The 14,858-nt window shown below is 54.2% G+C and overlaps 3 protein-coding genes across 3 annotated transcripts; all 3 read right to left on the minus strand.

Moving 5' to 3' along the window:
• Positions 1-282: 282 nt before the first annotated feature.
• Positions 283-1,542, minus strand: LOC116604601. Its single transcript, XM_032367179.1, has one exon. The coding sequence runs from the start codon at positions 1,540-1,542 to the stop codon at positions 283-285; it is 1,260 nt and encodes a 419-aa protein (XP_032223070.1).
• A 2,818-nt stretch (positions 1,543-4,360) lies between these two features.
• LOC116604600 lies at positions 4,361-5,620 on the minus strand. Its single transcript, XM_048733524.1, has one exon. It carries the CDS (start codon positions 5,618-5,620, stop codon positions 4,361-4,363), a length of 1,260 nt encoding a protein of 419 aa, XP_048589481.1.
• A 218-nt stretch (positions 5,621-5,838) lies between these two features.
• On the minus strand, positions 5,839-9,990 carry LOC116604599. The gene has a single exon (XM_032367177.2). The coding sequence runs from the start codon at positions 9,988-9,990 to the stop codon at positions 5,839-5,841; it is 4,152 nt and encodes a 1,383-aa protein (XP_032223068.2).
• Positions 9,991-14,858: the final 4,868 nt, after the last annotated feature.

The following is a 14,858-nucleotide window of genomic DNA, read 5'->3' on the forward strand; positions in this document are numbered from 1 at the left end:
TGCCAAAACTGTCGAACCACTCGCACTGGTTTGGGGTGAAGAACACCGCCAGCCAATGGGTGCCCGGCAAATGGCTCGGGTCGGTGTTGAGAATGTACGCCGCTCTCTCCGGGACCGCCTCAGGGAGGTGGTCCGAAGGCAAGACCCCTTCGAAGAGGGGCTCTAGTCGTGTGTCGCTCAGTGCCATCTTCTCCAGCTCTTGGGTGCTCATCGCTCGCCGGAGTAGGGTCAGGGAGTCCCCCCAACCGTCGTCCATGGGCGCTGTCTCTCTCCTTTTCCCCCTTACGCTGAGATGTTGTACATCACTCGACGCATGTAGTCCATCTCCATGTTGTTGTCGAACTCCGCGTACAGCACGACCGTCAAGATCTGTGTCGTGTCTGCAGTGAAGGTGAGCTCCAGAGAGGTGTTGCCTTTATACTGGGGGTGGATGTAGCCCGACCCGGCGTTCCCCGGTTTGGTCAGGTCGTAGACCAAGAGCGTGTAACCGTTGAAGAACTCGTGGCGGCTGATGTTCAGCCCTTTACGGAGGGCCGTACCGTTCACACCCACGTGCAGCATGTGGTACTCGTCGATCGCCTCGGGGCCCACGTGCCGGATGTCTTTCCACGGCGTCTCGTTGCTGTCCACCCGTAGCGCCACCTTCTCCACGCCGAGGAACTGGAAGTGGAACGGGTTGAGCGTGTAGTCCCCCGTGAAGGCGGCGTGCCTGACCATACCCACAACAAGGCGCTTGGGGACCATGCCATTGAAAAGGTTGTCGAACGTGAACAGCCGTACCCCTTGGGGGACGGCCCTGGTCTTCACCACCACCGTGGAGACGGGGTACTTGGCCAAGGTGGCGAGCTTCATCGCTTTGTTGTGGTCCGTACCGATGCTCGAGAGTGGGGTGACTTGGTAGAGGCGAAGCAGAGGGTTGGCGGCGATGGTGTACGTCCCCCCACCCATGAGGACGAACTCGTCTCTGTTCAACTCAAGCCGGAGCTTGATCCCAACGTGGTTCACGATGTACCGGTCGGTCTGGAGTGTGTCGAGATCCAACGGGATGATGAGTCCAAACTCTCTGCTGCGAGCCGAGTAGCCGAAGCGCTCGACGAACCCCTTGTTGGTCGCCCCGTCCCCCTCCGACTCGTGCACCTCCATGTGACCTGCGGTGTCCTTATGCCAGCCCCCGCATTGCAGGTAGGAATCCTGGCTCTCCTGGCCGTGGCTGAGCAGGTTTTTGATGACACTCTTGTAAGGGTACGAGTCGGTCTGCAAAGTGACCAGGATACCGTTCAACTCCAGAGAGGCGTTTTTGATCAGGGACGGCCCTATGTTGTTCACGAAGCCGATCCCGGTGTCGTCGGCGTCCAGATCGTTACCGTTGGCCTTGGTGACTTTCACCACCATCCGGATGTGCGTCCTCTGGGGGTCGAAGTACTGGTTCAACGGATCGATCCGCCACTCGATGTGGCGCCGGCCCTTGTCGGAGGGCGAGTAACTAACGTACTCTCCCTTCTCGAGGGAGAGGTCGGTGTAGGGGCTCTCGAAGATCTCCATCTTCGCGTTGGAGATGGGCCGCGACCCCGACAGGATGGAGGGGGTGATGAAGGTGTCCATGGCTGAGCGATGTTGGTCTTCCTCTGACGGTGACGACCTCTCGAATGAGGGGCGCGGCGCCCCACTCGCGGCTTTTATCCCCTCCCCAGGTGCGCCTCAGTCGAAGATGTCCATTGGTCGAGACGTTCGGGGCCTTTTAGGCCGCCGTCGGTTGACCGTCTTGAATCGCTGGGGGGTGGCTACCTTGTCGAGCGCGATACGCTTGGGTGGAATAGCCACCCTCTGGGCGAGTTTCCTCTTCAGGGGCGGGGCACCCTCTTTGAGGTCTAAGAGACGCCCCCCGAACGCGTAAGGCAAGTCGGCGTCAAGGTGGTTCAGCCCCCCGCCGGTCTGGATTCGCAGAGGGTAACCGCTGAACACCTCACCGCGGCCCCACCCCAACTGTCCCGTCGGCGCTCCGCTGAATACGGGTCTGCCGAGGCCGAACTGATTCCAACCGCCCATGGTCGCGCCGTTACGTCTTCTCGGTGGGTTGATCCCGAGGCCACGCCCGCTTTGGCCGCCGAAGAGACCCCCTAGGCTGCCCAACAAATTGGGTACCAACGAGGCCGCCACCTTCCCCAGCATAGGTAAGAACGGGATCACCATTACGACGTCGAGACTTGTCTGAAGTGTAGTGTCGCCTCAAAGCTGCCCGACGAGAATGGGATGATGCGCCCTGTCTCGTCGGTTATATACAAGCTGATCTCGTCAATGTAGTGTAGACGTAGCGGGAAGTAAAAGGGGCGCTCGAAGATCCGTTCCACAGGGGCTCCCCCATGTGTCCCCACGTCGGTCATCACGCGCAGGGCGTTCCGAACGTCGCTCCCCAGGATGAAGTACCCGTGCGTGAGGTTGGAGTACACGTACATGTTCTGGAAGGCTTTGACCGGAGGGGTGGGGTGGCTGATGGAGGGGTAGATGCGCACCTCCTCTTTGGGCAGAGAGGCGTCCATCACCACCCACTGGGGTAGCGGTTTCGGCGGGTAGCTGAGCGCCCCCTTTTTCGGGTCAAGGGCCGGGGCCTGTCTCTCGAAGATGGGGTAGTTGTCGTCTGGGAGGGCGCCCACGATCTGCATCGCGTGCGCACCACCCTTACCGTCGTACCAGGGCGCCATGGTGGCGCAGAACCCTACGAAGTAGTGGGGCCCAGCCTTGAAACCGGCATCGCTGTCGCCGTCCTTCCAAGCGGAACCGTCCTCGTGGTGGGTGACAAAGCCCAGCGCCGCGCCGAGACGCCGGTGCATGAGCAACCGGTTGGGCCAACCCACGGTGAACGTCACTTTCTCGTTTATGGTGTCCACGTCGACATGCAAGTCCAAATAGTCCTGGTCCAACGCCAGCCTCTCTGACTGACGGGTGAAGGCGAAGTGATCCACGACCTCCTTGAGATGGGCGGTCAGCTGCCCCCAGTTGGACACTCGGGTAGGCCTCAAGGTGAGTTTGTACCACCGTAGCTCGGGGGTAGTGGGGGTGTTGGCCGCACCCCCCTTATACACCCTGCACATCACCCAAAGCTCGTGCTCCTCCTGCAGGAACGTGTCGTAGTGGGGTAGGTAGTGGACCGACGTCAGCCCGACTTGCCAGCGGCCTCGGCCCAAATTCAGCACTTGGGAGGGCCGCACTGTGAACTCGCCGATGGTGTCGCTGGCGTTCGCCTTTTGGGCGCTCGACACGGTCATGATGAATTGCCTGGTCGACGCCATCGCACCCTCCACCTGGGCGTCTCTAGAAGAAACCCACGCGCCTGAAATGGATGGTGGCGGTCACAGCACCGGATTGGAATGAGATCGGGTTCCCCTTCTCGTCGGTTATATAGAGGCGCATGGTGTCCACCAACTGGGCCCGCACGGGCAAATACCACGGGGGGTTGAAGTTCCGCTCGATGACTTCGCCTGGCGCCCCCGCGGGGGAGATCACGCGCAGGAGGTTGGGTGAGCCACCGTCCATGATGTAGCTCCCCTCCGTCAGGTTGGAGTGCACGTGCAACCGCTCGAAAGGACGCGTGTCCCGCACCTCCAGAGGGGGTTTCTGGGCCGTAAAGGTATGGTGCCAGGGTTCTGTATTGTAGGGGGACGCTTCGTCGTAAGCGAGGGGCGTCCAATTTTTCAAGGTGTCTTCCACGCTCCCTCCGTAGCCCGGGGGTTGCAAGGGGTGGTCCGGGTAGACGAAATCACCTTCCATACCCCCTTCTCGCCAATTCCCCGAAATTCTGTGATAAAGCCCCAAGAGCAGCGCCACCCGAGGCCGTAGTAAAAGGTGAACGTAGTACCTCACATCTATGTCGAACCGCTCCGCCTCGATATCCACCTCGATATTTTTAAAGGGCGGGCGGGAGTCGTTGAAACGGGCCCTATCCACGGCGTGCACCACCTCGAACTCGTCAAGGGCTTTCTTCAGGTTGGTGGCGATGATCGCCCAAGTCCCGGTCTTGAAGTCGTCCAAAACCATGTGGGTCCACATCCATTTTGCATTGGCGTCACTGACAGCCCCCGTGGGGTTTTTGGCCTTGTACGAGGGATCGATGCCCTGATGGTAGATCCAGATGTCGCGGTCCTCGGGGGTGAACGTCGCCCAGGTGATGGGGAAGATCAGTTGGGCCAACCCCGCCTCCCAACGTCCGTCCCGCAGGTCGAACGTCCTAGGGGTGCGTATCTGGAAGTCCCCGATGGTGTTGCCAGGGAGCGCGTCCTTGATCGCATTGCTGTTCAGCATCGCACTGAACTCCACCTCCTCGCCCATGATGGTGCGTCGAGCAAATGCGTCGAAGGTGGGGGTGTCACCCTATTTTATGCACCTCCCGGGCGGGTACCCAGCTGTTGTACTTGGCGGGCCACCCCCGCCATTTCACAAAGTGCTCCTTCTTCCGGCCAACGCCCCGGGTCTTCAGCACCTTCTCGATGCGGTACAACTCCTTCTCCTCGTCGAAACGCACCAACTGCAGCTCGGGCTCGTAGAACCTGCCCTCGATCCACGTCCCATCGTACTCGCGAACCCGGTAGGCGTACGTGTCTTGCTTCTTGTCGTGGTACTGTTGAGCAATGGTGAACACCTCCTCCGTCCAGTTGGGGGTGTAGCCCTTGGCGAAAACGTTCTTGACTTTACTCACCCTCACTTTGTCCCCAACATGGAACTTGGGCGGTGGCCTGCTCTTGCCTTTCTTTTTCGACGACGCCTCGCCACCGTACAGGGTGTGCCACACCTCCTGAGCGTCGTCGGGAGTGACGACATCCGCCGGGGCACGTTTGATGCTCCGATGGTAGGAGTGGTTGTAATTTTCAACCAACTTTGGCAACATGTCCACGTAACGGAATGTGTTCGCCTCGGTGAACCATCGCCACATCCACGTCTTGAGGGTGCGATTGAACCGCTCCACAATCGATGCTTTCATCTCACTGCGTGTAGTGAAGAAATGTATTTTGCGCTCGGCGAGGAACGCCTGGAAGGTCCGGTTTTTGAACTCCGTCCCATCGTCCGTCTGGAGCTTCTCGGGTACCCTGCCTCCTTTGAAGATAATAGTGAACGCCTGGACGATCTGGGGCCCCGTCTTGTCTTTGAGGGGGACGGCCCACCCGTACTTGGACAGCACGTCGATGACGGTGAGAATATACTTGTACCCGTCATTGTGGGACTTCCACTTTTGCATGTCCACCAGGTCTGCTTGCCACTGTTGGTCCTTCCCGTTCACAATCACCCGTTGACGCGAGTAGTGGCGGAGGTAAGGCTTGTGCCGGCTATAGCTGGGTTGTCCCCGCAACCACGCCGCGACACGCTCCTTCCCCACCCCCTCGCCCCGCACGGCACGGAAGAGTTTATCCACTCCCCCCAGACTGCCCGGTTGCTGAGGGTCATAGTAGATTTGCTGGAGAAGCTTGTCAAGGGCTTTTTCACCTATAAATTTCTTCTTCTTCACCCCCTCCTTCGCTCCCTCCTTCACCCCCTTCTTTCCCAACCGCGCTACTACCGCTTTCAGAGCTCTCCCCCTCTTCGATCCACCCTTGCCTCTCAACGCTTTTTTTGGCCTTTGAGGGCCCACCATCGTGCTGGGAGCCCTGGATGTTCAGACGACCCCCGCAGCACACCCACATGCACCGTAGTCGCTCCAACGCGGCTCGAAAGTTAAACCGCATGCGGAAAGGTTCCTCCCCGCAGCATCCCATGTCCAAACTGATACCCCCACCCACAAGACCACCCTTATTTATAGCAAGGGTACCTGGACGCAGCAACAGTCTCATTATTTTATTCAACATCCGAGAACTACAAAAGGTGATGACCGTAAGGGTACGTGCAATGCCCCCTCCTCACCCGCTTATTGTACACCACTTTAAATGTTTTCTCCAGGCCTACAGTGTGAAGAGTCCTCTTCAGAGTGTTCCTTTGAATGGTGTGAGGAATGGGTACCCGCCGCTCGCCGCCAATGTCGTCTTCCAACAAATCCAACATGGCGTCGAAATTCACCGTCTCCGAAGCGCGAACATTTAAGTGGAGCCCCTTCACCTTGCACTCGGTCTTACCCGAATAGGTGGTGTAGCCATTGCTTTTGGGTCCTGTGGAGGCAAAATGGTCGATGAAATCGCCCTCAGCCAGCTCGCTGGTCAACTGACCCAGGTAATCGCCCAAAGGAGGCTCCCACTCCCCCTGGCGCTGGGTGAAGATGACGCTATCGGTGTCATGGTACAGACAGCGTGGCCCCAACCGCCGCAACAGCTTGTACAGCTGTAGTCGGGCCCAACACGTGGTGAAGGCCGCGACCACCACACTAGTGTGGGGTTTGGCCTGTTGGAACTCCTCGCTCATCTTATAGTGGACCTGTAGCAGATCGTCGTTCACAATCAGCACGTCAGTGACCTCGATGTGGTCGTCGAGCAGCAGCGCAAAGAGATCCTTCGCCTCGTCCACGTACCGAGTCTGCCTAGGGTTGATCTGCTCCCCGAACTTGCCCCACATGCAGTTGAGCGCCATCTTAGCCACGCTGCGACCCCCAGGGTTCTTCTGGATCTTGGTCGGGTCCAAGACCACCCCCTCACGCCGCTCGTACTCGCTGACGTACCGCTGTTTCTCCGCCTCGGTGACGCACCAGGTTGGCCACCCCGACGCCTCCTGCTTGTATTTGAGAAACGTCTGTATGTACTCTTGAAAGAGGCAGTCCCACCGGTCCCAGTGCCACACCTCGTACACCTTGACCACGGTGTAGCCCCTGTCCAGTGCCTCGTGAATCTCAGGGTGGCACCAAGTACCGGTGAAAGCCCGCTCCTCATCCGTGTGAAAACAAGACCCCTGCCACTCCAATTCGGCGCATTGCCCACACAACGGGAACATCAATTTAGAGTTGACGCGTAAGGGTAGGACGGGGAAGAAAAGGTCCCGCGGGGGCAGTAGACGGGCCTTCACTATCCCTTTGTACGTGCGCAGGTCTGCAAAACCCTCGGTGACGATGGTGTCAGGGTGGCCGACAGGGTACTCGCATCGCGCATTCACCCACGGGTACAACGAGGTGAAGTCGTAGTAACGGATTTGCTCTCCCCCCTCCAGGTCAGCCTTGTAATGCAGATTGATGGCGTTCGTCCGCCCGCCGAAGAAGGCGTCGCGAGGGTTGAGGGGTTTGGCACTCTCCACGTCCCCCACCTGCGCTTGCAGCTGTGGGTCACTCTCCAAACGTGCGTCGAACTCACACTCCCACACCTCCTCATACCGGTACCCCAAGGCCCGGACACGCAACTCGATGGCGCGCGTATGGTCCCGAAGCTCTCGCATCGTGGACCCCGTCACAGGGTTGAGAGTGTCAGGTTTGTAGCACGTCGAACACCCGTGGTAAAAACACCCCTGGTACTGGTAGACGGTGTTCGTGGTGGAAGCGTACCCGTCCACCTTGATCCCTCCAGGTAAGCGCTTCTCCCCCAAATTCCCTGCGTGCTGAATAAACACCCCCTCACGCTGCTCCACGTGCTCGAGCCACTGCAAACCTTTCAACGACTGCACATCACGCCCCCGATAGCCACGCAACGGGATGGAGGCGACCGCCTCCTTCCCAAGGAAGCGCACACGTAGCACCTTGCTAGTCAACGAAGCGATGGTCATGGAGACATTGAAAGGGTGAAGGTCAACTGCCTCCATGATCAACTTGTCAAACGCTACCACCGCCCTCTTCAGCACCTCCACGTCTTGGTGGCAATACGCGGCCAACTCCTTCTGGAGATCAAACACCACCCCTTGAGCGACCTGCTCCCGGTGCCACTCGGCGACCTCTCGCGCCTCCCCAGCCTTCATCCCTTTCAGATCGTAGTAGGAGAGGTCAGGCATGGGGCCCACGTAGCTTTGGTTCTCAGGGGTGTTGAAAAAGTGTGGGAACACCCCCTTCTGGGCAACGTCCTGGAAACCAAATGCTTTCGGTAACGCCTTCAAAGCCATCTGGAAGAAATTCAGTGTGCACTTCATCTCGATCTTGAGTGGTGGGACAGCCAGGTGCATCACCTTCCCACCGGCAAAGATGACGTTGGGTTTGAAACCATTCTTAAACAGGTACTCCAGGATGAAATACGAGTCGTACCCTTTGAAATTGTGAGCAAGGCACGTGTAACCCTTGTTCTCGCCGCCAAACAGCCACCCGCAAAACGCTTCGAGTGTGGTAAAGCTGTGCAACCGTAACCCGCAAGTGTCGCACTCCAAACGATCCATCGGCCAGTCTTTGCAAACGTCACAAATCTTTTGCGCCGCTGCGAAATTCACCTCGTGCTTACCCAAAGGCATCGCCTCGAAGTCAAAAATGATCAACCGCGTCTTGTCGGAACCCGGTGGTAGGGCAGCCTCACCCGTGGTGACGTAGCAGAGGTGATCGGGAGGGACCATCTCCTTACACAATCGACACTTGGACTCCCCGCACACGTGAGCCTCCCCCTCTTTCCGAGGTGTGTGAAGATCCACAAGCTTCTCGCATGTCGCGCACTTGCGAAAACGTTGGCAATACGAATACGACTTCACCTTACTCGCGTCAAAACTCCCCTGGTTGCCTCTGCGCTTCACCTCCTTGTGGTTGTCAAAACACTTTGCCGATCGAAAGTATCGATTGCAATCCTCGCAATACCTCCAGACCCACCTATCACCCTGGGCCGCCGGGGGTGCCGGCGGCGAACAATTCAACTCCCCACAACCATTGCAAATGTTCACACAAGGGTGTCGCACATTATTGTACCCCTTCTTGCAAGCCGTGCAAAAGTAACTCCGGCCCAACACCCCTGGCATACTTCTGATGTAATCGTAGTGCCCCCGGGCTAAGTAGAGATACACCCGATGACTCGGGTCAGGTAAGTCCCCACAAAAAATCACGGTATTAGCGTGTTCCCGAGAGACAATGTTCAATTCAATGTTAGACTTGGCCAAATGACCCTGAAACCGCTTCGCCTCGGGAATGCCACAGGGTCCGATAGGGACACCCGCCGCGAGGTGGAGAGCCCTGGCACGTTGCACTTGCAGGGCATTGTAGCGTCCCCTGTCTGCCCTGGTGACGTACAATTTGCGAAAGTCAGGGTCCTTAGTCACACAGGCCACCCCCACCGCGATAGCTTGAGCCATACACATACCATCGACACTGTATATTTGAATGACACTCCCCTTCTCCCGCCGAAACGTGTCCAAGTCCGCCGTGTACAAGGCACCGCTGTTCCCACCCTTTTTCCCCTTGGGTCTCCCACCGCCTGCCGGCATCCTCGTATGGATCACATGCACGTCGAACTCGCCATCAAAAAGAAATTTCTGATTAGACTGCAACACCGTCTCAATCTCCGCCACGGCACGCTGCGCGGTGATCTGACTACGCCGCTGGTAAGACATCGCTATAGGGTTTGTCAAACTGGGCGCGGAAAAAGTAACCCTGGCGAAGTCGTGGTCGGCCAACCCCTCGAGAACATCGTCGAGCACCCGCTCCATCACCGCTTCGAGATCGGCCAACGCCTCCTCCACAGTACGTCGCTTAGGGAGATCGACATTCAGCTTGTAATCAGTCACCCCCGTCTTCAACTTTTTAGATTTTCTCTCGAAGGTCTGTTTCAACGCGTAACTCACATCATTGGGCCCATCGGAGTCGGACGATGAGTCGGAGGCAACCCGCCGTCGCTTAGCACCACCACCACCCCCGAACTGCCCAGACCACCAATCGTCGGAGTAGCTGTCGTCCCCGCCAAGCAACCCCTCAAACAACTCCTCATAAGTGACAGGAGGAGGAGATGGCTCCTCCTCCTCCTCCGCCAGCGGATCATAGAAAAAACCAGGGGGTAAACGAAACTCCTCGCCACCATCTTCCACTTCTTCCTCCTCTTCTTCACCCTCTTCCTCGTCACTCGGTTCAGGCAACAAGTCTAACAAGCGCCGAAGCAACCCTGGGTCATCACCATCACCATCACCATAGCTAGACATAATTTTTTTCCCCCCAACAGCACCCGAAGGTAGAATGAAAGCCGCTAACCAAAAACCCGCTTTATAAGCATTACCCCGGCCAATTAAAACCTCCTTTATAACCGCCACCAATCGCTAGGTATTTTTTATAAAAAGAGTCCGTGACGCATGCAAAACACTCCAGCGCCCCTACACAAAGAAACCTGCGACCCGCAAACGCCCCGCGGCGGTCTATAGAAACCACCTAGACCGTGAGTAAACAAAACCACCAGACCGTTAAACAACCAATGAAAAACACTCCCAATGACCTCATCGGCGTCTACGATGGCTATAAAAGACACGGGTAAGCAATGGAGCGCCATAGCTTATTTCCCCAGAGCTATGGCGACTAACACCCAAGAAAAAGAAACTCCGTCAATTTTCAGCCCGACCCCACCGGCACCGGGTTCAGGCAAGCAAAAGATCAAAGAAATACGGCAAGGGTTGGGTACAACGGCCACGGTATTTTACAAGTACCTCGGTGAATGCAAACAAGCCAAGCGCAAACACCCCTACAAGCGCGAGAAAGGGTACAACTCAGAGTAACCATGTACACAGACACTTTTTTGTTTTTTACCCTACAAACTTTATTGTTTTACAAACTTTCTCTACCCACTACAAGTGTACATGAAATGAGAAAATAAAAAAAGGTACTACCAAAAAAAATACATGCATGGTAACTCCCCTTAAGGGTCAGCCTCACACCAAGCCTCTAACGCTTTAATGAGACGGAGAGACTCCCCCAACCTCTCCACCACCAACCGCACCTCCAACGCCCTCTTGCCAAAAATATAAGGTATCTTGGCAGAGTTGGTAGGGGACTGAAGACCATCTACCATATCCCCATGAAACATGCGTAAATCCTTGAACCTCAACTCCCCCACCAAATCCGCTAGGTAGTTGTTCCAAAAGTCCAGCTCCTTCCCCGCCTCAGGGGTCATGAACTTCTTCAGCACCGCTAGACCCTCTGCTGGTCCCTCTCCTCGCCACCACCTCCCTAGCGTTCAGGAACTCCCTCCTCCATACACCTACGTCGCAATGTTGTCTACCCCGTAGGCACCTCCGCAACACCTCCCACACCACCATCTTGATGAAGTGCTTGGTGATCTGCAACGCAACACTAGAAGGGGTGTCATCCTCAGCCAGATGTTGCTCCCTCTCGGCATCCTCCATATACGCTTGCTCAAAAGCGTCGTCATCGCCACCACTGCTCTCCTCATCAAAGCAAGAATTCTCATCAACGGTCTCGTAGTCGCTCTCCTCTGACCCCCTAGTCGCATCCCCGCTGTCTACCTCCGTCGCTGTGACTTTTTTCAACTTCTTCCCCGGTGGTGCTACTGCAGCCAGAATCGACTTCTCCTCCTCCTCCTCCTCCTCCTCCGTGGAGTTGGTAGACACGCCAGCCACCCCCTCCTCCTCGTCTTCGCTCACGATTAGAGGCTGGGTGTCCGTGAGCTCCCCCATCGGCACAACCTTCCTCTTTTTCACTACCGGTGTCACACGCTTCTTCCGTGGAGCCGCAACCACCCCCGACGTGGTGGGAGTGGCTACCCCCGGCTTCCACACTGGGATCGTCTTCTTCTCCTTGTCCTGAGAGTCGCCGATCCACATAAACAGCGTGCACTTCGGGTTGGGGGCTTTGAGTGGACATATCCAATAAGGGCGGTTCAAAGAAAACTGGCCGGAACTCACTCCAGCAGCGCAGATAAGCTCGTGGTCGCACCTAGGGATGCCGTCGAGGTCAATCTCCCCCACAGCCTTCTTAATGATCTTAGCCTCTTCCGGACTGAAATAAAAACCACACCCAATCGCTCCGCTCTTATAGTCAATAGTAGCACCACACTTGAGGTAAGCGTTGGGCTCTTTGCTTGCAGGCTTGACGTTAAACCCACAGAAGCACTTCATAGGTTTCATAGCTACGGCGCGAGATGATTTAACCCTGTAGCACGCATCGCCTATATACCTTTTGCGGAGATTGACGTCACCAAACGCCCCAGCCAATCCCGAACCTCACCATGCCCCACGCTTGACCACGCTCCACCAGGGTGCCGCATTCCAACGTCTGCCATTGGCTTACGCCCGACTGCGCATAGCGTCTGCCCTGGGGCTGTTATGTCAACTGGTTCTTGTAACTCCCTGATTGGTTCGCCGCCTTTGCTGACGTCATGCTCTTGCACATGCGCAGTAGGGCCCATATGTCAACCCGCACGGCCCATGTTACTACTAAGAGAATACAATATAATGTACATATCGATACGTGTTTCATAAGTTTCAATAATAAATCAAAATATATTTATCAGTTATTGAGATTTATAAAGAAAGGTCACAAGAGAACACAATATAAGGTACATATCGATACGTGTTTCATAAGTTTCAATAATAAATTAAAATATATTTATCAGTTATTGAGATTTTTGAAAAAAAAATTATGAATCCCACATAGTGGGGCTGTTAACTGACGTAGGAGCATCTAAATCTTCGTCTGCGCGTTTCCTGTTCACACTTAAAATTCATTTAATTTATATAACGTTACACAAGTACAACGTAAATAAGGGATGGCTTATAGATTTGAGGTCGCGAGAAGCTCCCCTGTACACTGTCAAATATGGCACTAAATTAAAACACGAAAACTAAAAGCTGCTGGACAGAACGCAATATCTAAAAGAACACTTACTATCCTCTGGCTCTGCCGAAATCGTTGGTACTGTTGACACGGTATTCTTTCTTATCCAGTAAGAGGGATAAAAAATTCCCATTAGGGAGATAATTTCTAGTCTTCTACCTGCTGCCTACCACATTTCAATATTTCAAAAAACGCCTTTCTATACTGAGAACACCTGGCGCCATAAACAAGAGGGTTCATCATAGCATTGGAGTAGAATGTGAAGAAACCACAGAGTATTATCTCTCTCGGCACCTTTATGCCCTGGGATGCTAGTGTGCTAAGCAAAGTGTTGGGACCCCAACACACACAGAACAGAACAACGACTAAAGACACAGTCTTAGCAGCATTGATTTCCCTACCACCTAGCCCCCCTGTTCTACCCCTTTCACGGATGCTCCTACTACTCCTCGCCCCCCAATCCCACCCCCGACATGCACAGCTCTACCCGAATGGCTTCCTGTGCCAGCCGCGGGACCGATACCCCTTTCTAACGGGACGTCTGGGCTTGCACTGGTATGGACGATACTAACCCTCGTCCTTCCTACCTCATCCCCAATATTGATGGCTTTTATACCCGAATGCCTTCCTTTGCCAGCCGTGGGACTGATATCTCTTCCTAACGGGACCTCTGTGCTGGCACTGGTATGGAGACCAGAAGCTACTTGGCCCCCTATACCAACTCCCCGAGAAGGTGGAGACACTCGGTCATCCCTAGAAGAGACTCGATTTTCATGACTTCGAATCGCTAGAAGCATCTTGACATTACAAACAATTATTATAGAAATAGAGAGAGTCACAATGGTGCCACTGACGGCAATGAAGGAGAGACTGTTGCGCTCATCGATTATGCAGGTAGCTCGGTTCGCATCGAAGGTGTTGACTCCCCATCCAAATGTTGGCCCACAGCTCGTGACCACTGAAAACACCCAGATTGCGGTGATCATGATGGTCACAGACTTCCGGTTGAAATACTTCTGGTACTTTAGCCGATGCATGATCAGAACAAACCGGTTGATGCTGATCGCAGTGAGCGTGTACAAATTAACCCCGAAGACAATCATGGACAGAGATGATTGGAAATCGCAAAATGCAGTACCAAATATCCATTCGCCTACGATCAGCGTACTGATATTTACTGGGAGAACAAATAGAGCAAGTACCAGATCTGCTAATGCAAGGTTTACCACGAATACAGCGTAAATGTTTCGTAAATTCCGCTTCTTGTAAATTGCGGCCAGAACAAGTAGATTCCCAAGCCCAGCGAATGAAGCGATAACTGTGGCAATGAGAGCCTCTTGTTACCATCTGAGCTAGCGTCCGTGGAGAAAGTCGCGTTTCGAACAACACCGGTATTGTCCCATTCATCCTCTTATGTTTCACGAGAACTTTTCTTGGGTAAAAAAGCGGTATGAATTAGTGTTTTATACCTTCGACCTATTCGTTTCCTCAAATCCGAAAGAGTGCAAAGTTGTCGTTGATCCAGAAGAATAGTTAGTGAAAAAGGACAGTTGAAGAAATCTTCTAATTCGCTAGTGAGCTGTTACTTTTTAAGTTTCTCGTTAGCAATCAAGCATTTCCGCTACTTTACTTCGACAATATATCGTTTAGTAAACTTAAGCACTTAAAAGCTTTTAGCGACGATTCAAATTAACCTGCCAATGACGCCCTCATATGTTCGACAAATGTGTGATTGTTTTAATTTTCTCTCTTATTCCAGAAAGCATGCACAAATTCAATTATCAGTTAAAAAACTTGAAGGATTTCTTAAGATTTTTTTAGCTCAAGAAATTGGAACCAACCTTCATTGTTCTTATTTTTTGCGGTTTCTTATGCGCAATGTAGATAAGTGTACATAGATGTAAAATCAAAAAGTAATCTTTTTATAAAGTAGCCATCGATTCCATCCGATTCCTTGCGGCTTCCCTACAACTATATAAACACACAAAGGATAGCAAGCAATAAACTCGACCTCCAGCGAATGTTGATAAAAGCGCGATTATTTTGCTGGCCTAGCTTCTGTGTACCTCAGTTTAACCCCTTATTGTTGCTAACCTAAATGCTAGCTAACCTAAATGCCCAGGTTTTGATAAGCGCCCGGTTCAAATCAGTCCTCCATCGAAAAAATAAAAATAGAGATGAATAAATAATAAGCGTCCCACTCAAGGCATGTCCAGTTACAGCCCTG

This window comes from Nematostella vectensis, chromosome 10 (assembly GCF_932526225.1).
Source record: "Nematostella vectensis chromosome 10, jaNemVect1.1, whole genome shotgun sequence".
NCBI classification, from domain to species: Eukaryota; Metazoa; Cnidaria; class Anthozoa; order Actiniaria; family Edwardsiidae; genus Nematostella; species Nematostella vectensis.